This window comes from Crinia signifera, chromosome 4, assembly GCF_055691185.1.
Source record: "Crinia signifera chromosome 4, ASM5569118v1, whole genome shotgun sequence".
In the NCBI taxonomy this organism is placed as follows: domain Eukaryota; kingdom Metazoa; phylum Chordata; class Amphibia; order Anura; family Myobatrachidae; genus Crinia; species Crinia signifera.
In genome coordinates, this window is record NC_139220.1 from 323,681,372 (window position 1) to 323,702,998 (window position 21,627).

Here is a 21,627-nt window from a genome sequence, read left to right on the forward strand (position 1 = left end):
AGTTAAGCCCACAACGCACGCTGGAATCGGTGCGTGTGTGGGCTGCAATACAGGATCTGATGCTGATCTATCTATCTATCTATCTAACTATCTATCTACTCTCTTTCTATCTATATTTTATTGTACTTCCAATAATCAAATAAAACATTTATTGTATACCATGCATTGTACGATAATTGACATGTGATATATAATACATGAATGCAATGTCTCAATAAAAAAGTTTTGAAAAAAAAAATCAAATAAAACATGACTTCTGTCCAGCATTCTTATCTGTGGTGAGAGCTCAGGTGAGTGTGATCTGCCCCAGGTGGGGTATTAGCAGCTGGGGGAGGGGTATATAGGGCTGATCCCTGCTCTCCTGGCCTTGTGCTGTGTGTCCTGCAGGCAGAATGGGGCTGTGTATGAGGGGGAGTTGGCTGTTGCTGGTGGCCCTGGTTTATGGCTCAGGATTGGTCAGTGCCAGGGAGCGGGTCTTGGCTAGGCACCAGCCGGGCAGTTGGTTGCGAGATCACCAGTCTCCTGCGAGGGGGTCTGCTAGAGGGTCTCCTGTGGTGGGTGCTGGGTCTGTGCTTGGACAGGAGTCTGGGATTTGGTCCCCCAGGTGGGGTGCCCGGCAGGTGTCTGGTGTGGGGTCCCTGGTTAGGAATGATGGGGAGGCTGCTCAGTCTAGACAGCTGACCATACCCCAGCCAGCACCCCGGAGCTCTCCCATCAGTCTGCAGTGTGGTGAGGACACGATGGTGGTGACTGTGGTAAGGGACCTGTATGGGAATGGGAAGCTGGTGAAGGCCTCAGACCTGAGCCTGGGGCCCCAATCCTGCGCTCCTGGCCCCCAGAGCACCAGCGCCAGTGTGGTCTTCCAGATTGGTCTCCAGGATTGTGGGAATGGACTACAGGTAAGGCTGGACTGTAACCGGGCAGTGTGCTGTGCTGGGTGCCCGGTGCCTCTTGTCTCATACTTTGTATTGGTGGTGACTGAGGCACGAGGTTCCTACTGATAGGCTGCACTCTACATAATATCTGCCTGTACTGTAACTGGTGCCCCCTGCGTGTAGGGCTCCTATACCTTCCCTTACACAGGGCTCTGGTGACTGCTGAGGTGTATCCTGGCTGCTGGGCACCAGTGGGTAGGGAGGTGGGGTGTGTGGCAGGTGGGCACTGGTCCATCAGGTGGTACTAGGGCCCTGTGGTGGTAACTAGCAGGACCGTATGTTGGCCAAGTGCTGCTTATTATCAGTGGTCAGGTCACAAATGTAACCCATCATCCATAGGCCTTGGCCCTAGAGGTGGCATGAGCTCTGTCTTTACCCTTCCTGCTTTGTGCTTCCCCATTACTGTGCCCCCTGCTGGGCAGTGCAATGTACCACCAGCCCCGGTATATGTGTATGAAGGACACCGCTTCTCAGATATTACTGTGGGGCTGCTGCAGGCATGTCATACGGTGTAGCAGGCTGTGCCCAGGTGCTGGCCATCAGTTTTCCCCCTACAAGTAACATGGTGGCAAGTACAAGGGTCTCTGTTCTCTAAATCAGACAACTAGTTCAGTGTAGCCATGCCAGGGCGTGAGACCTCTCCCCATCACTCTGATTGGCATTACATGTTTCTTAAGCCTCTGTCACTGTATGAGGATGACTTCTGGCGTCTGGATGACTGAGCAATGTCTCTGCTTTGTCCTACAGATGACGGCAGACTGGCTGATCTACACAAGCGTCCTGACCTACAGACCAACATCTCCTGTTGGTGTCCCCATCACCAGGACCAACCCTGCTGTGGTTCCCATCCAGTGTTTCTACCCCCGGTGAGTTACTGATGGGTGGCTTTGGGTTAGTTGTGTTGTGCTTAATTTCTGAGAATATTCCAGAAGACTGCCAGCTATAGATACCCTCAAAGGAATGAAGGGGTGCCCCATATATTATCACTACCCCTTCTTTAGCAGAGATACTGTAACACTTCCTGGTGATAGGAGGCTGTGGGGGATAGCGTCTCATAGTAGTCAGATTTTATGAAGGTGGTGCCTCTTCCCTGCATGTTACCCACAATGCTCACCACTGGGAAGTGACTTTGTAGGCTTAACCCAAGTGACACTTTTACTACCGGGGGGCCATAAAGTGTTTTGCCAATAAAATATTACGTTACTGTGTATGGGGAGAGATAAAGTACTATCCTGTCTGTGCTGACCACATGGTGATCTCCTGGGTTTGAGAACAGCTGGTACCGCTATCTGCACCACTTTATGCTTATAGAAAGTTGCTAGAACTGCATTAAAACAGACCTGAGATATTGTGTTTACCAGCAAGTGATTCCTGTGTTATTATGGTGGTAACACTGCGTTAGTCTGTCTGTAACGCTGGACCACCGCTGGTGGGTTTGTCTTGTGCAGAAATGCTAATGTGAGCAGTGAGGCCATCAAGCCAACGTGGGTTCCGTTCAGCACCACCGTGTCCTCAGAAGAGAGGTTGTCCTTCTCCCTGCAGCTGATGACTGGTAAGTGAGGTGGGGGTGTGATGGTCCAAGGTCTGGTCTCTTCTAATCCTGTGGTTCCCTTACAGCTGACTGGAGTGCTCCCAGATCTTCCTCTGTCTTCCAGCTAGGGGACGTTCTCTACATAGAGGCCTCGGTGGACATTCAGAACCACGTCCCTATGATTCTATATGTGGATAGCTGTGTGGCCACTCTGTCTCCGGATGTCCAGTCCACCCCTAATTATGCCATCATTACCAACAATGGGTATGCTATATGGGATACTGTTCAGGCTGATCTGATGCTCCTACCTTCTGGCTATAACCAATGTGTTCTATAGGTGCCTGGTGGACGGTCAGCAGGTAGATGCCTCTTCTGCCTTCATATCACCAAGGCCCCAGCAAAACCATCTCCAGTTCACGGTTGATGCTTTCCGGTTCACTGGGATAGACGTGTCTCTGGTAAGAGTTGGGGTTGGTGAAGCCTATACCTCTATAGGAGAGAAGGCTGGTGTCTGTGCTGGTGGTTGTAGTCCTACTGATCTACTGTGGTTCTCCTGCTCAGTCCTATATCCTTTCCTTCCCCAGATCTATATCACGTGTAATCTCAGAGCTGCTGCCGCTACTCAGGTCCCAGATCCCATGAACAAGGCCTGCTCCTATGTGAAGACGACCAGCAGGTGAGGATGTCCTGCTGTGACATGTGTATAATTTGGCCTTGTAGCAGGTAATAAGTGATGCGAGGTGGAGGGTACGGTCCCTCAGATAAACCCGAATGTAATCTTCAGGAGACTCTAGATCAGGCATGTCCAACGTTGGCCCTCCAGATGTTGTGAAACTACACATCCCAGCATGCTTTGCCACAGTTTTAGCATTCTTTAATAGCAAAACCGTGGCAAAGCATGCTGGGATGTGTAGTTTCACAACATCTGGAGGGCCAACATTGCACATGCCTGTTCTAGATGTATATTGGCAGTCTAATCTGGAGCACACTAGCGTCAGCTACTTGGACTATATTACATGTTCCTCATACAGTAGCTCGGTTGGCTGTGCACTGTGCTACCTCCACTGTGTGACCAAGGGGTCTTTCCATACTTAAATACTAAAAGTATAATCAGGCGCAACCACTTTAAACAATTATGATAAATAATTAATAAAAGAAATGATAGTGACCACCGCTTCTATTTTGCTGCGCCCAAAAAAGATACCTAGAAGATCTAAATGCCAAAAATAAAAGTACACCAAAAGCAGGGGCGGATTGGGATGACAAACCAGCCCAGGAAACTTCTAAAAGCAGCCTTACAAAAGGGGTGGAGTCTATTAAAGAGGGGAAGGCAGGGGAACCAATTGTCAAAAGCAAAAGGTCCCTCCCGCATTGTACCGCACACTCCAGGACTGAACTGGGGCTAAACGTAGGCACTGCCATTTACAGCACACATGGTGTCAGCGTCTGGCTCCTGGCATAGACTCTTCCCTGGGCAGATGTGAGAGCAGGAACAGAGGAAAACATGAGGAGGAACAAGGGGAGAGGTGAAACCGGGGGGGGGGGGGGGGACTTGAGAGGAATATTTGTACCACTGCTGCCAGGCTGCGTTGCATCATATATGTTTAATGTTATGTACCTCTCATATGCAGTCACCTCAATTTGCAGCCATGCTGTCCAGGTGCCTCCCATTGATGATCCCCAGCCAACTCCTGCACTGCCTGCTGTGTGAAGCTGACCCTAGCCAATTTGATGTCCAACGTTGGCCCTCCAGATGTTGTGAAACTACACATCCCAACATACTTTGTAATAGTTTTAGCATTCTTTAATAGCAAAACTGTGGCAAAGCATGCTGGATTTAGTGTATCTTCAAAACATCTGGGGGGCCAACGTTGGACATGCCTGACTTAGACAAAATGTTGGCTGGTGCACCCTAGCCCTGTTGCTAGTTCCACCTATGTTTCAACACACTTCTCCTAGCAAAGGCAGGGTTAAGCACTTGGAGAGGGGTTAGGATTAGGCTGTGGGGTGGGAGCAGTGGCAGACTAAGGGTGGAGCCTAGGGGGCAAGTACCCTACGGCCCTACTCTTTAAGTGAGCCAACCGTCAAGATGATTATCTTGATGGGATGATTATGCCATTAATTAGGCTCCACCAGCGGCAGGGCTTAAAGTGGTCATGGAGAGGTAGTAGAACTCGCTAGAACTAATCATGGCCTTCCATGGCCATGCCCCCTTCTGAAAAACTATCATGCTGGAGCCCAAGAGCAGGTACCACTAACCAGCCCAGGGAGGGGCGGTGGCGGCACTGCTTACAGACAGGCTCTGCTGCTGGGGATCAGGGCAGGACACACACCAAAGCACTGCGGGAGGAGCTGCGTGCAGCCACGCATGCGCAGCAGCCCTCCTGCAGCCACTTTTGATCTGGGCAAAACACTGTGGTCACGGCTGAGCAGTCCACAGCCTAGACAGAGGGGGAGCGACTGGTTCGGGGGTATTAATGGACCAGGATATGGCCCAGTTACCCGCCAGGGCCAATCCGCCCCTGACAATAAGAGTGCACTGTGTTGATCTAATTTAAAGTTTTATTTAATTAAGATATATATATATGACGTGCAAATAAAAATTTATAGCAGCAAACATTTAAGCAATTAATATTTTCCGACAATATTCATTCAATTGAGTGGATACTGTTGGACAATATTAATTGGGTAAATGTATGCTGCCATATTAATTGGGTAAATGTATGCTGCCATATCTATTTTTATTTGCACATCCTTAAAATAGGCTATTTTATATAGGTCTTTCCATACTTGGTGGTCTTTATAGAAGGAATGCTGTGCATTGTGAATAGCCTAACGCTGTCTCCTTAGCTGGACATCTGTGGATGGTTCCAATACCATCTGCCAGTGTTGTAGCACACGGACCTGTGCTGGATCATCTAGGAGACTGGTGGCACCTGTCGCAAGACCAAGAAGAATTGGCAAAAGAGAAATTGCGGATGGTGAGTTCCAGACCTTATTCTTGAGGGTCTTCTCGTTGTTGGGTAGGTAGGTACTGTAGCAACTGTAATTAGAGGCTCTTGGCACCAGATGGTGGTGAGTATTTTCTCAAAACTAGAAGTAAGTTCAGCCTGGGGGTGGGGGTTCTACCAAGTACTGTGTTCTGGGATTGGGTGGCTAGTAGCCTAAACAGATGACTATATCGAGCATCAGGGGTTTAACAAATGCCTTTCTTCCAGCAGGCCCATCTACAGGAGAACTTGGCTTGGTGACTTTGGGTCCACTGCTGGTGATGGGGCCAGGATACGTGGAGTCTTCCAGAACGGCAGCAGAACCCGGGCATCTGGAACAGTGGGTGCTGGTGGCCATTGTGTCCATCAGTCTGGTTGTGTTACTTGGCTTTCTTGCTCTGTCTGTAAAACGCTTGCTGAATGTGCATACTCCTGTACAGGCTGCAGAGAAATAAAATGTCACCTTATACTCTTCGTTCTTTGTGTTGTGTCTGGCTGACTCAATTTGGGGCAGTGCCAACCTTGCAAAATCGAACTATGCAGCCTCATGGAGGTATTTTTTAAACCGAATTGTTTTATATTTTGCCATCCAAGTGGGCATAGAATCAGAATACAATTTGGTGAGGCTCTGTACCAAAAACATGGCAAGTGCAGCTGTATACTAATACAGTACCTACTGTGTCAACAAAAAAACCTGTACGTTATGTAGACCTTATCCCAGATCGACCATTTCCTGTACTTCTAGTGGTCAAACTAGTGACTTGTCCTAATGATCCACATGTCTACAAAATCGGGGGAGGCTTGCCAAAAGGTTTTAATTCGGTTATAAATGGGTGTACCGGGTCTTACTTTGACGCCATATGACACTATAACATTTACAGTTTAACACCAATTCAGACTATCTAAAAATATTCACGGGTTTTAACGCTTCCCTTAAACCCACCAGAAATGTGATTTAAGCCTGAAAAAGCATTTAACTTCTAGCATGCCGGCCCATCTAGAGGAGAACAGTGATTGGGGACTCACTACTCCTGGTAATTGGGGCAGAATGTCCAGGATGACAGATCATGTGGGTGATTACAAATGTGACATCATCCTGGTTAATTGGTTATGGGCTCCAGTTACTACAAAAAACACTGGTATCTGGTAGACCTGGTCTTACTAACGGAATAGTATAGATCTGGCCTCTCTCCTGTGTGGATTCTGGTATTTGAGACCGGCTGGGGAGACATTTTATGCAATTTGCCTTAAACTACCCACAGCTACAGGGCTGCATATGATACACTATCGTATTGGCTCCCGTTGGGTAATGCCATCTACAGATTGCAATGTCCAATCTCTGGAATATATATCGGGTTTTGTAGCTTGGTGCATATGAGAATGGGCCAGAATGCTAACATTTGCATTTTTGGAACTTAGTCTACATGAAGAACATATAATTCGTCCCACCCACTAGACCAAATGATCTTGTTTGACCTCACTAATGAGGTATCCACAGCCTCGCCGGCTGTCTGGACTTCTCCCGTCCTGCAGGGATCAGCCAAGCCAGAATCACCAGGGGGTGTGGCTGTAAGAGGGTGTGGTCTTGGGCACTGGCATTACAAAGCAGGGGTTGGGCTACAATGACACAATTGGCATCTTCACCCCTGAGGAGCACTTTTCCCCTTTGTCTCGTGTATGGGGTAGCAGAGCAGGAGTGGGGTTTTTGCTGCAAGTTGTGGAGGACTTGCCCAGTTTTCTAGGTGGTGGGATGTTTACAAACCTTCTGGCCATTTTGGGGAGTGTAGATTTCCAACTACAGTCAATTAGATTTTTTTTTTTTTTTTTTAGTGAATTTAAGTCCTATTATTGGTATTCAGTTGATAATATTTTGACAGTGCTTTAGGTTGACACCCAGGAATGGTTGACATACATTAAGTTGGCATTGACACTAGGTTGATCTAGTATAAGGTCAGTTTTTCATGATTTTGCCCCCCCCCCCCCCCCCCTCTAACTTCATGATCCAAATAGTTAGATCATAATTGTGTGCCTGAAGCAAGGCGAGAGGACGCCGTACTCTTATCCCGTACCTTGTTGGCATACGTCAACACAGACCCCAAAAACCATGAAAAACTGAGTCGACCTTTTCCTGTGTTTGAGCATGTTCCTGCAAACCTTCTTTCAATGTTGACTTAGTGTATGTCGACCGTTCTTAGGTATCAACCCAGACATTGTCTACAATCTATACTATAACAGTAATTATCGTGAATCCAATTTTATTCTGAGAATCTAATCAGCCTCTTGTGCCCAATCATTAGGGTATTACACACTTGTATAAATATATTCCTATAGAATAGGCTGGTATTGAGTACGGTGTAATGTGTTAATAAAATAATCCCACAGGTTCCATTAATAATCGTTGCAGAGAATGGATACAAAACAGCACTAATCAGTCCACTGACAATACTGAAACCAGTTCTGGGACATTGGCAGACCGCTCCCCTGGGCTCCTGCACTGAAGGTATAATTAGGGTCTCTCTAATGGGTGTCATTATAAAAACAACACATCTGGCTATACGCACTTAGTATTATCACACCAGGTAAGGTACGTTAGCAGAGGGATTTATCGCCTGCACCAGTATAACGTCTGTAGGATACCTTATTTGCACTCATGGATGCTTTGGCATAGGGAATTAATTATAGTCTATTTTGCTTCCGTAACAACTATGGAAATATTCTAAAGTTCCCATTGGATACAGTAATTTAATTGTTACATACTGTATTATGGAACAAAATACCAATTACACAGGAGGACTGTTTAGTTCAAGTTCTGTTGTGGATGCAGCAACCATAGATCAAGTAAACTAGCACAGCGGATGTGGCTCCCTCTAGTGCTGGGGCTCTCAACTTCCACCTCACACATTTTCCAAAAGGTGATGGGTTTCTGTCTGTGGAAGCAGGTGGGATACTTCCTAACCCAGTAATATAGATTACCGTTCAGTACACACTAATTGCCGGGTGCCGGAAACTTTCTGTTCTACTTTCCCATGGACTGGGAAAGTCGTTATCCAAATTAATGCTGAATATTGCATTCGGCTGCATGGAGAAAGACTGCCAAATCCAGAGGTCAATACAAATCTTTTCCTACCAAAGAACAAGCACCGAGCAGGGAGTAACCAGAAGTGATTTCACCATTCATGGCCCCCATACACTACTGCGAGGTAGCGCATGTAAACCTTGCATGCGATGCACCACCAAATACCACCTGAGGAGCCGCCAGGAATGCTTATGGGGGGTTATTCTGGTTAATTTGCTCGGATGCGAATTTGCATACTTGCGAGTGAACCAAATCCCGCCAGCCCACCATTCGCAAGGCACATACGTTCGCACTGGCTGTGATTGGATGTTTTACATAAACGTGCATTTGCATGCCACTGGTCCCCTCCCACATCTTCAAAAGATCAAATGATCTAAAGCTGTGGAAGGAGCACGCATATGTAAGGTTGCTTGGGGGTAAGTGGACGGGCAGCTGACGTGATGTTAGCTGCCTGTCCCACACATGTCCATCATAGCCACATTAGCATGGGAACGAGTTTGAATCCGCTCCAGAAAAAAAAAAAAAACTTGCCTGGACACATCGTTTGTGACAATCCCCGGCTGTGCGTTATCTGATCAGGTGGCAAACAATGTAACCAGTCAGATGCAGGGATTGGTCAACTGTACTGCCAATCACCTCCGTTTGCTTAGCACAGCAGGATCCCCCACTCGGCAGCTGTGCAGAGGAACAACCACCCGGGAAAGTAAATGAATCCCTTCTATCTGCAACCACCCCAGTGTGTACATTGCGACTACTCAGATAAGCTAATCAAATTTGCGATGGGTGTAATGTTTTCTGAAAAGTGGAAGCAAGGAAGAGGGAAGCAACTATCGACCAGTGAGCCTTACATCAGTAGTAGGGAATTTGATGGAAACACTCTTAAAACAAAGAGTTGTAGAATATCTCAAAACCAGCAATTTACAGGATCCAAAACAGCATGGGTTTACTGGGGGAAGATCATGTCAAACAAATCTTATTGACTTTTTTGACTGGGTGACTAAAGTAATAGATGAAGGTGGGGCTGTAGATGTAGCTTATCTAGACTTTAGTAAGGCTTTTGACACTGTCCCACATCGCAGACTGTTAAATACACTTGAAAGCTTGGGATTGGATTCTAAGATAGTTGAATGGATAAGAGCATGGTTGCAGGACAGAAAACAGAGAGTTGTAGTAAACGGAGTACAGTCAAAGGAGGGAAAGGTTACAAGTGGAGTACCCCAGGGATCTGTACTTGGACCGGTGCTTTTTAATATCTTTATTGGTGATATTGCAAATGGAATTGAGGGTAAAAAGGTATGCAACAGGGTAGACACAAAAGGAGGGGTAAAACAAATGATTGATGATCTAGGTAGATTAGAGAAATGGTCAAGAGCATGGCAACTACAGTTTAATGCCAAAAAATGCAAAATCATGCACTTGGGTCTCAGAAATCCAAAGACTCAATATAGTATAAATGGCACTATATTGGAAACTACTGAGGAAGAGAGGGATCTAGGTGTCACCATTTCAGGGAACTTAAAAGCAGGTAGGTAATGTAACAAAGCAATGAAGAAGGCAAGTCAGATGTTTGGTTGCATAGGGAGAGGTATCAGCAGTAGAAAGAAAGAAGTAATAATGCCACTGTATAGGTCATTGGTACGACCTCACCTAGAGTATTGTGTTCAGTTCTGGAGGCCATATCTCCAGAAGGATATAAATACATTAGAGACTGTACAAAGAAGAGCAACTAAAATGGTGCATGGCCTACATCACAAAACGTACTAGGAAAGACTAAAAGATCTTAATATGTATACTTTAGAGCAGAGAAGGGAAAGGGGGGACATGATAGAAACTTTCACATATATCAGGGGTTATAACAAGGTGCAGGTGGGAGACATTCTTCACAGGAAGAGGAGCGGTTTTATACGCAGAAGCTTATATGGTCTTTTGTACTATTTATGGTGTAGGATTGCGCAGGTGTGTCTTTTCACTCTTCCATTGTTTATGCACCTTAGGGTAATTTTTATAGTCTTACCCCAGACACCCAGCAGCACCCTATCTGACCACCACTCGAGCGCAGTCAGTCACCCTCTACTTTTTTACAGTGTAATTTGCAACAACTGGTCCTCTCTTCTCTTAAGCCATGTCTGAAATGACTTATATCTGCTGTGTGCGCTAATTTGGTTGCAATAATTAATTAATTAATTTGATCATTAGTGTGAATCTATGAGCTGTGAGTTTGGTTGTCCTAGCTTGATTTAAATAATATAAAGTGGAGTCTTTGCTAAAAACCAGAGATTGTGAAGCCTCCTGTAAATGTATGTTGACAAACAGACGTTACATCAATACCATCCACTTTATTATACAGGAAGTGTTTGTTATACAGGAAATGCTTGTGCAACCATTGTTCCATTGCAGTAAGAAAATACACTTCTGCAGCTCTTCAGAGTCTTGTGATGACTTGCACACACACTCCACATTGCCCCTACATTATATAACATTTCTGAGGAACACATGCCATGCCGCTATCGTAGGAGATTTCTGAGGAACTTCCATGCCTCCATCATAGGAGATTTCTGAGGAATACCTTCCATGCCTCCATCATAGGAGATTTCTGAGGAACAACTTTCATGCCTCCATCATAGGAGATTTTTGATGAACACCTTCCATGCCTCCATCATTGGAGATTTCTGAGGAACAACTTCCATGCCTCCATCATAGGAGATTTCTGAAGAACACCTTCCATGCCTCCATCATAGGAGATTTCTGAGGAACAACTTCCATGCCTCCATCATAGGAGATTTCTGAAGAACACCTTCCATGCCTCCATCATAGGAGATTTCTGAGGAACACCTTCCATGCCTCCATCATAGGAGATTTCTGAGGAACACATGCCATGCCGCTATCGTAGGAGATTTCTGAGGAACAACTTCCATGCCTCCATCATAGGAGATTTCTGAGGAACACCTTCCATGCCTCCATCATAGGAGATTTCTGAGGAACACATGCCATGCCGCTATCGTAGGAGATTTCTGAGGAACAACTTCCATGCCTCCATCATAGGAGATTTCTGAGGAACAACTTCCATGCCTCCGTCATATAATATTTATAAGGAATATATGCCATGCCTCCATCATTGGAGATTTTTGAAGAAGCCTGAATCATAAAAGATCTCTGAGGAACACGTCAGGAGATATCTGAGGAACATATACCATGATCCATTAAAGAAAAAAATCTAAAGATGGTCACACATGAGTAGAACCCAAGAGATAAATTCCTTTTTCTGGAAAAAAAAGTTTTAAACGATTGATGTTTGGGACAAATAAATGGGTAAGTATAGCTTTTCTGTGTGTTTTTCACATTTTAGATTTTTTTTTTTTTTTAGATTTGTTCCTTTTCTTTTAAGAAACACTGCTGGCCCTTTCTCCATTTGACTTTCTATCCTGCTGAAATAACGTGTTTTTCAAACTTAATCTGGGAAGATGAAGAACTGGGGCAGCCGAAGGACTTGACCGCCGCATGTGCACTGACAGGCACGTAATTGCGACAAATTTACTCAGTTATTGTATTAATTATGGTTTACCAATTCCAGAATTCAAAGACCCCTAACACTGTGTCGTGCTAAAATGCACAGAGACCTGTGGGGATAACAGATAAAATGGGCAGGGGCTATTAAGGCAGTTAGAGTGGACTTCAGGTCACAGGGTCATGGTGACCTGATGCACATTGGCTTGGGTGACTTACCTCTGACCAGGTGAAGTGGTAGCTAGGTGTAGACTAGGAATGGGATAAGATTCAGCATTCTTGTATTGATCACTCCCTCTGGCAGAGACACCATTCTTCTATGAAGCCACCTCTAATCAGTGAACTCTTCCCCACAGGTGGCAAGCGTGTCTTTTGGCAACAACCGCTTCTCCAGTAGAGAAGGCTTCTCTCAACCTGAGCTGCCCTCTTGAAAAAGACAATTAAGCTTGTCTGGAAGCTTCCCTGGTGGAACAGCTTCGAAGCAGCACTACTATGCATAGTGATAGACTCCATACAACCAGCCAGTGGTCTCCTTTATTATTGACACCCTGGATTGTAGCTGCTGGTTACTTAGTTATAATTGGCTTCATGGTGCCACCAACCCCATATTCTGAAGCCCACATTACTGCCTTTAGCTGGAACCGTTAGTTACTGCTGTGAGCCAGCAGTAACTAACAGTTCCAGATAAAGGTTAAGTAGTTTAGCAGGTCCAGAATCACAAGTGAAATAACTAGGCCTACCTGAAGAACTTCTAAAATGTGTTAGTGATCAATGAGTTCACCTGTGCCCCTGCCTGGTGACCTGAAAATTTTAAACTATTGGGGGGGGGGGGGGGGGTTCCTTGAGGGCAGAGTTTGGTAACCACTGAGTTAGATTGAACTTTAGCTCTGGGTTGTATTATATTTTGGAAGTAGAAATTGTAGATTTTGGAAATGGCCTTCTGATTCTGAGATACCCACAGACATCATCACTGATATCTGTTATTCAAGCCTACCCATTCTCCATGAAAGTAAAAGTTGCCAGGGTACAATTCAGACTCTACTACTTAAAACTAGATGATATTTCTTAAAAATGTTTTATTTTTAAATTGAAACCACCATTCTCTGATCTCAGTTGATGTTTTACGTTCTCCAAGAAATGGATGAAAGGAACCAGACAACGGTCCAAGAATTTCTCCTCCTGGGATTCGGAAATCTCCACAACCTCAGGGTTCTACTTTTCATCCTCTTTCTGGTCATCCACATCGCGGCCTTGTCTGCAAATGTCCTAGTCATCGTCTTGGTGGTCCTCAACCAGAGCCTCCACTCCCCCATGTACTTCTTTCTCAGCCAGTTGTCCCTGTCGGAGATCCTCTTCACCGCTGACATTGTGCCCAACATGCTGTGGCTGATACTGGCGGGGGGCGGAAAGGTATCAGTTGCCCGATGTATATTCCAGTTGTATTTATTAGTTGTCCCGACCATCTCCCAATGTTTGTTACTGGCAGCAATGTCCTTGGACCGCCACGTGGCCATCTGTAGACCGTTACACTATGCCGTCATCATGACCTTCAAACATCAACTTCAGATAGTCACCTTCTGCTGGCTGGTGGGCTTCACATTGTCATTTCTTATATACATTTTCGTAAACAAATTACAGTTCTGTGGTCTTTCTATAATTAATCATTTCTTTTGTGATCTGATGTCCCTTATAAGACTGTCTTGCTCCGACACGATGCCTGTGCAACTGGCCACCGCTGTGGTTGCTTTTCCCGTCCTTTTGTCTCCATCCATGTTCATCTTGGTTACCTACATCTACATCCTCCACGTTGTCCTCAAGATCCCCTCCACCAGCAGCCGTCGGAAAGCCTTCTCCACCTGCAGCTCCCACTTGTCCATCGTGTGTGTATATTATGGCACGTTCTCTGTTGCATACCTATTCCCCACTAGTGGAAATTCAGCCAATATAAACAAAGGACTCTTTACTTTACACACTTGTGACCCCTTTGTGTAATCCCATAATCTACAGTTTGAGGAGCCAAGACATCAGATCGGCCATTTATAAATCTCTCAGAACTTGCGTGCAACGGAAATGAATGTAGTGGAATTTGGAAGGACCGAGGCTTCATATAAATATAATAATACATTTTCTAATGAAATGAAAAATCATGAGAGCAAAGTACATTTCAAATATTGTTCATTGCTCCTCACCTCTAGGGGGGGAACGCAAGGGTTTTGCGACCCAGGTAACCACTGAATGGCACCAATAGAGCAATTTACACCTTGCTTTGGGCACAATTGTTATGGTGTGCCATTCTTTTGATGAGTGAGTTTAATATCAATATATGTAAAACGATGACTGCGTTGGACATGTATATTTTTATGTGGAAGCACTGCGCTAATTGATGTGGTCAATATACTGTGTACTGAATCACAAGCTTCAATTAAAATTGTATTTATTCAAATTTAAACAGTGTAAAATTTGGTATCACTATTATATATAATGTGATGTGTTGGCCACCGAACATCAATCACTTCAAATCAGATATATAATATAGTGAACAACAAAAAAAATTTACTAAAAGTTTCAATTAATCATCTGAAAATAGCAGAAGTATACTGTGGATATGAAACACATATGAAATACTGACTTCAATGATTAAATATGCAGTTTTTACTTGCCGTGTAAGCAATATTGGTTGAATTAGGATGATTAGGTGATTGATATTCGGTGGCCAGACCACCCGGCAGGTCACATGTTCCAGGTCACCCAGTAGGTGCACAGTTCAACTGTCACATTTTCCAGAGCACAATGGTGATGCATTGTCAATGGCCGATGTACATTGGGCCACATATTTCTGAAACGAAGCAACCAATCACAACGCCAATATTTTTCTACGGAGCCTTTTAGTCTGGTATATGTTGGTATACGTCGCGCTTCTGCTAGAAATATATAGATAATGGGTAAGAGTCTAGAAGGTTCTCCCCCAAAAACAAGACCAGTTCCAATGGGACCTCTTCCATTTACAGTCTATGGATCAATATTAGTCCCGCAGACTTCTATATGCTAAGGACCACTGCATCTATTTATACTGAACACAGCTATACACATGTAGTTACATGATGAAAGGGGTTTTAGGGAAGAAATCCCATAGTAGTCAGATGATGGCCATAGGCCCTTATTCAGATCTGATCGCAGTACAAATGTGTCCTCAAAATGGGCAAAACCATGTGCACTGCAGGTGGGGCAGATGTAACATGTGCAGAGAGAGTTAGATTTGGGTGGGGTGTGTTGAAACCGAAATCTAAGTTGCAGTGTAAAAATAAAGCAGCCGGTATTTACCCTGCACAGAAACAAAATAACTCACACAAATCTAACTCTCTCTACACCTGATACATCTGCCCCACCTGCAGCGCAGCATGGTTTTGCCCATTTTGAGAACAAATTTGTACTGAGCTCAGATATGAATAAGGGCCAGGAGGAGGTGAATGGATGAGGAGGAGGTGAATGGATGAGGAGGAGGTGAATGGATGAGGAGGTGAATGGATGAGGAGGTGAATGGATGAGGAGGCAGGGAGGAGGTGAATGGATGAGGAGGAGGGAGGAAGTGAATGGATGAGGAGGAGGTGAATTAATGAGGAGGCAGGGAGGAGGTGAATGGATGAGGAGGCAGGGAGGAGGTGAATGGATGAGGAGGCAGGGAGGAGGTGAATGGATGAGGAGGCAGGGAGGAGGTGAATGGATGAGAAAGCAGGGAGGAGGTGAATGGATGAGGAGGCAGGGAGGAGGTGAATGGATGAGGAGGCAGGGAGGAGGTGAATGGATGAGGAGGCAGTGAGAAGGTGAATGGATGAGGAGGTGAGTGGATGAGGAGGCAGGGAGGAGGTGAATGGATGGAGGCAGGGAGGAGGTGAATGGATGGAGGCAGGGAGGAGGTGAATGGATGAGGAGGCAGGGAGGAGGTGAATGGATGAGGAGGCAGGGAGGAGGTGAATGGATGAGGAGGCAGGGAGGAGGTGAATGGATGAGGAGGAGGTGAATGGATGAGGAGGCAGGGAGGAGGTGAATGGATGAGGAGGCAGGGAGGAGGTGAATGGATGAGGAGGCAGGGAGGAGGTGAATGGATGAGGAGGCAGGGAGGAGGTGAATGGATGAGGAGGCAGGGAGGAGGTGAATGGATGAGGAGGCAGGGAGGAGGTGAATGGATGAGGAGGCAGGGAGGAGGTGAATGGATGAGGAGGCAGGGAGGAGGTGAATGGATGAGGAGGCAGGGAGGAGGTGAATGGATGAGGAGGCAGGGAGGAGGTGAATGGATGAGGAGGTGAATAGATGCTTGTGTGCGGCATCCATTCACCTCGCAGATGGGCGCTGGGGGCAGCCCAGCAGCTTACCTTGGTGCTGGGCTTGCCCCCAGCGTGACGATCGGCCGGGTGATCGGCGGTCCCAGCACTTGGAGATGATGTCATCTCCAAGCGCCATTTACACTGCGGATAGGCACCGCAGTGTAAATGGTGCAAATCCGAGATCCGACCTGGCTTGGATCCGTGTTCCAAATGGATGGAAATGGAGAGGTAGGAGGCTTTTGAGGTTTGATGCTTCGGGTCTCATATAAGGTGTGTGAGGCCTAGAAGGCACAGTCTCAGGGGTGTGAAAGTCTCCTTGATAACGTTAATACATGGAGTGTTAGTAGATACTCCCGGCTGTTATTAGATGAGCGACAGACCTTATGATACATATAGCACATGCATGGTTTCTGATACCACTTGTACCTTCCCATGATGCAGCAGAATTATTATTTACGGTTCACGTTTTCATGGTCAAATCCACCAGCTTGCAAAACAAATGTTTAAAACAATTCACAGATTTGCCCATCTTCTAGACTGGTCTGAAGTAGTTTCAGCACCTAAAGCTGGCCATACATCTACAGATCGATTGTCAGATCTGGCTGGTTGGAACAAACACCTGGTAATGGACGAGTGACCGTTTGGCAGTTTTCCAGCATTTCAAAGCAACTGGTCAACTGTCATTTGCTCTCATCCATTACCAGGATTTTGTTCCAACCAGCCAGACCTGACAATCGATCTGTAGATGTATGGCCAGCTTTAGGTGCTGAAACTACTTCAGACCAGTCTAGAAGATGGGCAAATCTGTGAATTGTTTTAAACATTTGTTTTGCAAGCTGGTGGATTTGACCATGAAAACGTGAAACGTAAATAATAATTCAGACGTTTTTTGCATTTCATATTATTGCTATTTTAGGGTCCAAGGTCAAAGCTGTGGTTTTAGTGAATCTAGAGCGAGGTCGTAACCTCAGAGGGAAATTACACCAGAAAAGCCCATTATCAAATCAGAAGGTTCAACATTTGAACCCATATATTTCCCATAAACCATAGGGACCCGGTAAAAGTGGCTGAAGTCAGAACAGTTCTGGTAATTGACCTTACCTGGGTCAGTGAAGAGGGCTTTAAGGGAATCTATCTTGCCAATGGGATGGAAGAGACTAGAGCTCCAGGCCTCCACAAAAGTAAGAGCAACCATAACAACTGCATGTTGGTGGACCAGCCACACGGTTGGCCATAAATCACTCTATCCCTCACAAAAGTCATTTTATGTGTTAATGGAAACATTGGGGTTGGCTGGCAACTTTTAGCCTGGGGGGCAAGTCCTGAGCACTGGCCCATAAGTAACAGCGTATCGTTAAATTTAGGTAAAAATATGTATTAATAAAAAAAACAATAATAGGACACCACAGGCTGCTCCCCTGTATAATATCAGGACACCACAGGCTGCTCCCCATCTTATAATAATAACAGGACAACAGAGGCTGCTCCCCCTGTATAATATCAGGACACCACAGGCTACTCCCTGTCTTATAATAATAACAGGACAACACAGGCTGCTCCCCTGTATAATAATAGTACCCCCACAGGCTGCTACTCCTGTATAATAAAAGTACACCACAGGCTGCTCCCCCTGTAAAATAGGACACAACAGGCTTCTCCCCCTGTACAATAACAGGACCCCACAGGCTGCTCCTCCTGTATAATAATGGGACCCCCACAGGCTGCTACTCCTGTATAATAAAAGTACACCACAGGCTGCTCCCCCTGTATAATAGGACACAACATGCTGCTCCCCCTGTCTTATGATCATAACAGGACTCCACAGGCTTCTCCCCCTGTATAATAACAGGACCCCCAGGCTGCTCCTCCTGTATAATATTAATAATAACAGGACCCCCACAGGCTGCTCCCCTTGTATAATAATAATGGGACCCCCCCACAGGCTGCTCCCCCTGTATAATAATAATGGGACCCCCACAGGCTGCTCCCACTTATAATATTAACTGGACCCCCACAAGCTGCTCCCCCTTAAAATAATAACTGGACCCCCACAGGCTGCTACCCCCTGTAAAATAACTGGACCCCCACAGGCTGCTACCCCCTGTACAGTCCCACTCCCTCTTACCTTGATGCCAGACAGTGAGGCAGGCTGCAGCATAGGGAAGAAAGTGTAATGCACAGGCAGGAAGTAGGTGGAACATACAGAGTCTCTGTAGTGGCCTCCTGCACTAGACATGTCCTCAGTGCAGGAGGCCGGCGGCCATGTTTATGGAGACCACTTGGAAACTGGTCAGTCTGGCTGCAGCAGCAGCCTCAGAACAATGGCGGCCCGCACGCAAAACGATTCAGTGGCCCGGGGGGCAAATGGCACACTGCCCCCCAGCCCAGCCCGCCCCTGGTGTGTGCACACCCACATGAACCTGGCCACACCCATGCAGAACTAGGCAAAGCGCCTCCCCTGCTCACAATAAGCTTTTGATCATTTTCAACGACCAGCCCGTGTGGCCCTTAAATCGGGCCACACTCAGCGCAAAAAGCCTCCACAGGTTGAGATGAAAGCTCATCCAGTATACAATCGGATGACTACACCCATCCCACCCGCCCACCCCCCCCCCCCCCCCCCCTCGAAAACATAAAAGGGGTAAAATAGATCAAATATTTATTGGCATTACAAACTCCAGTTATTCCCATAACTTAAATCAATAATTATTAGTGTTTAAAGCTGAAAACACAACAGGCAGATCTCCGGAAGACAATCATTATGGAAGACTCTACAAGGGTTTCTTGCACCGTAAGTGAATTATTAGTGTAAAATTAGGTGAATACAATTTTGACTGTAAAAATAAAAAACGGTGTACGTGTAAACACTGCAGATTAGTGAGCAGAGGGAGATCCGGAGCACCAGGGAGGTGGCTGGGTGAATATATTAGAATACTATATATATAGTGCCTTACCTTCTCTCCCCATCCGTAACCCCATTGCCCCTTTTCTCCTGCTGCGGTAAAGGATTGGATGGAAGAAGGCAACTGTGCATTTACAGCTGTGCCGATGCCCGTGTCAATATCACACACATAACCGGTAGGTGGGAAGACGATTGTGACTATGGATTGGTGCGGGACTGGATAATGTATAGTGTATTTATAGGTAGTAAAAGCACAGGATACAATAATGTGGTTAATAAAGGACAAAGTGTCTGTGTGCATGTACAGTGCACAGAACATGGCAGTGAGTGTGTGTGTGTGATTAATACAGGACGCAGTGCATGCACAACACACAGATGTGGGATCGGACAGGACATGCGGCGGGTGACGCGGTTTACCACGGAATGCTTGCAGTTCTGAAAGGCGCCCTACAACCGCTGTATTCTGGTTGCCAGAGACGCCGGCATGAGTTGATGATCAGTGTATTGTCTCTGGGCTCACGTCCAGACCTCTGTGGGTATTACACCCTCCTTGGAATTTAGCGGCGGCAGAAGCCACTCTTCAGATAGGAAGTGCAGCGGGAACTCCACCAGGTGACCCCTGACCCTGGCTAGCATCGCTCTGGATAGGTCGGGGTCAGTGCTTGCCAAATTCTGCACGGCGGTATACGCCTGGCGCACGCGGTGATTCTGCACGCCATTGGTGGGGAGGCAGCGGAACACCTTGAAGGGGAAAGGGAGGAGAGGACATGACACAATTAGAGGATGGGAGTAAGGAGGAGGAAGATATTTTGTGGTCACTTTCATGTTCAATTTAAACAAAGGCGTCATACCGACAAAGATTACCCCCCCCACACACACAAGCTGCGCCCACTCTAAATTCCTCCTCCCCCCACTACGTTGTGCATATGCCCAGCAAAGGGACTTTTAATCCCTACTCTCCATCCTGTTCCACAACCAGCCGCCCCACTACCGTTTACTAAATTCATTGAACCTGCTTGCTGATCAGTATTCCAGGAGGTGATTAGTACATAAATGGAACACAACATTCCAGTCACACCCCTGCAGGACTGGTCACACCCCCGCAGGACTGGTCACACCCCCGCAGACTGGTCACAGCTCCTCCCCTTCCCACAATAAGCTCTTGATCATTTTCCGCCACAGGCCCCAACAATCCGGGATCAAGTCAAGCTGAAACAGAGCCAACACCACCTGCAGCAGCAGCAGACTGTAGTGAGAGATTCCCACATTCACATGTGGCACTGAATTCTCCCATGCCAGCAGTGGTGCCTGAGCAGGTGGTGTCAGAGAACTTTACTGTCGCAGTCTATGCAGAGCCCTGGAAACGTCGCTAGGTTACCATCATCTGCTGGTTGTAATGGATGGATAAAATACTGTTACCTGATCGTACAGTGCTGCATTGTTCAGAGCCGTCTGATTCCAAATTTCATTGAAGAACTGATCAGAGACTGGATCAGCGACATTGAGGCACGGGGGTGTCTGAGCACCCAGAACGGTGCTAAAATGGGAGAGAATGCAGGAATATTCTCGGTACAACAGTGAGACATGCAGAGAGAGGGGTAGTGTGCAATGCAAGACAGGAGGCAGTGATGGTGTAGGAGTGTGGACAGGAGGCAGTGATGGTGTAGGAGTGTGGGCAGGAGGCGGTGATGGTGTAGGAGTGTGGGCAGGAGGCAGTGATGGTGTAGGAATGTGGGCAGGAGGTAGTGATGGTGTAAGAGTGTGGGCAGGAGGTAGTGATGGTGTAGGCAGGAGGTTGTGATGGTGTAGGAGTGTGCCATTAAGGATGCGGGTATGATGGGGAGTGACGGTGTACAAGTGTGCAGTGGAGGATGCGGGTATGAGGGGCAGTGATGGTGTTGAAGCACATGGTGGAGGAGGTAATGGTGTAGGAGCGTGTGGTGGAGGAGATGAGTATTAGAGGCGGTGATGGTGTTGGAGTGTATGGTGGAGGACACGGGTGATACTGTAGGAGTGTGGGCTGGAGGAGGTGATGGTGTAGGAGTGTGGACAGGAGGAGGTGATTGTGTTGGAACATAAGAGGCAGTGAAGGTGTAGGACTGTGTGGAGGAGGAAGTGATGGTGTAGGAGTGTGCGGTGGAGGTGGTACTGTAAAATGGGCAGTGATGGTGTCAGAGTGTGGGGAGGATGATGTGATGGTGAAGTAGTGTGCAGTGGAGGAGGTGATGGTGTATGAGTGTGCGGTGGAGGGAGGAGGTATGATGGAGAGTGATGGTGTTGGAGTGTATGGTGAAGGAGGTGATGGTGTAGGGGCGTGCAGTGGAGGAGGTATGATGGGCAGTGATGGTGTAGGAGTGTATGGTGGAG

General features: G+C 46.6%; 3 protein-coding genes across 8 annotated transcripts in view; 2 read left to right on the plus strand and 1 right to left on the minus strand.

The window, feature by feature from the left end:
* The first annotated feature begins 347 nt into the window (after positions 1-347).
* Positions 348-5,930, plus strand: LOC146075979 (zona pellucida sperm-binding protein 3-like). Of its 2 annotated transcripts, none has more exons than XM_083185728.1 (8): positions 348-899; positions 1,683-1,801; positions 2,384-2,487; positions 2,553-2,730; positions 2,804-2,924; positions 3,051-3,142; positions 5,317-5,447; positions 5,688-5,930. In XM_083185728.1, the coding sequence occupies exons 1-8, from the start codon at positions 393-395 to the stop codon at positions 5,909-5,911; spliced, it is 1,476 nt and encodes a 491-aa protein (XP_083041854.1). In that variant the 5' UTR covers positions 348-392; the 3' UTR covers positions 5,912-5,930. The 2 variants fall into 2 exon arrangements, with proteins under 2 accessions (XP_083041854.1, XP_083041853.1); XM_083185727.1 differs by having other exon boundaries at positions 349-899; positions 5,685-5,930.
* Positions 5,931-13,173: 7,243 nt separating this feature from the next.
* LOC146073390 (olfactory receptor 10A6-like) lies at positions 13,174-14,028 on the plus strand. The gene has a single exon (XM_083180568.1). The coding sequence runs from the start codon at positions 13,174-13,176 to the stop codon at positions 14,026-14,028; it is 855 nt and encodes a 284-aa protein (XP_083036694.1).
* Positions 14,029-19,000: 4,972 nt separating this feature from the next.
* The window catches only part of PLD2 (phospholipase D2), an 80,720-nt gene continuing 78,093 nt past the window's right edge, over positions 19,001-21,627 (minus strand). For all 5 annotated transcript variants that reach the window (XM_083185712.1, XM_083185710.1, XM_083185709.1 and 2 more), the window contains exons 25-26: positions 20,680-20,797; positions 19,001-20,001 (exon numbers count right to left, since the gene is read on the minus strand). In XM_083185712.1, coding sequence (XP_083041838.1) covers positions 19,777-20,001; positions 20,680-20,797 — 343 coding nt within the window. In that variant the 3' untranslated portion in view covers positions 19,001-19,776. The remainder of the gene's footprint in view (positions 20,002-20,679; positions 20,798-21,627) is intronic.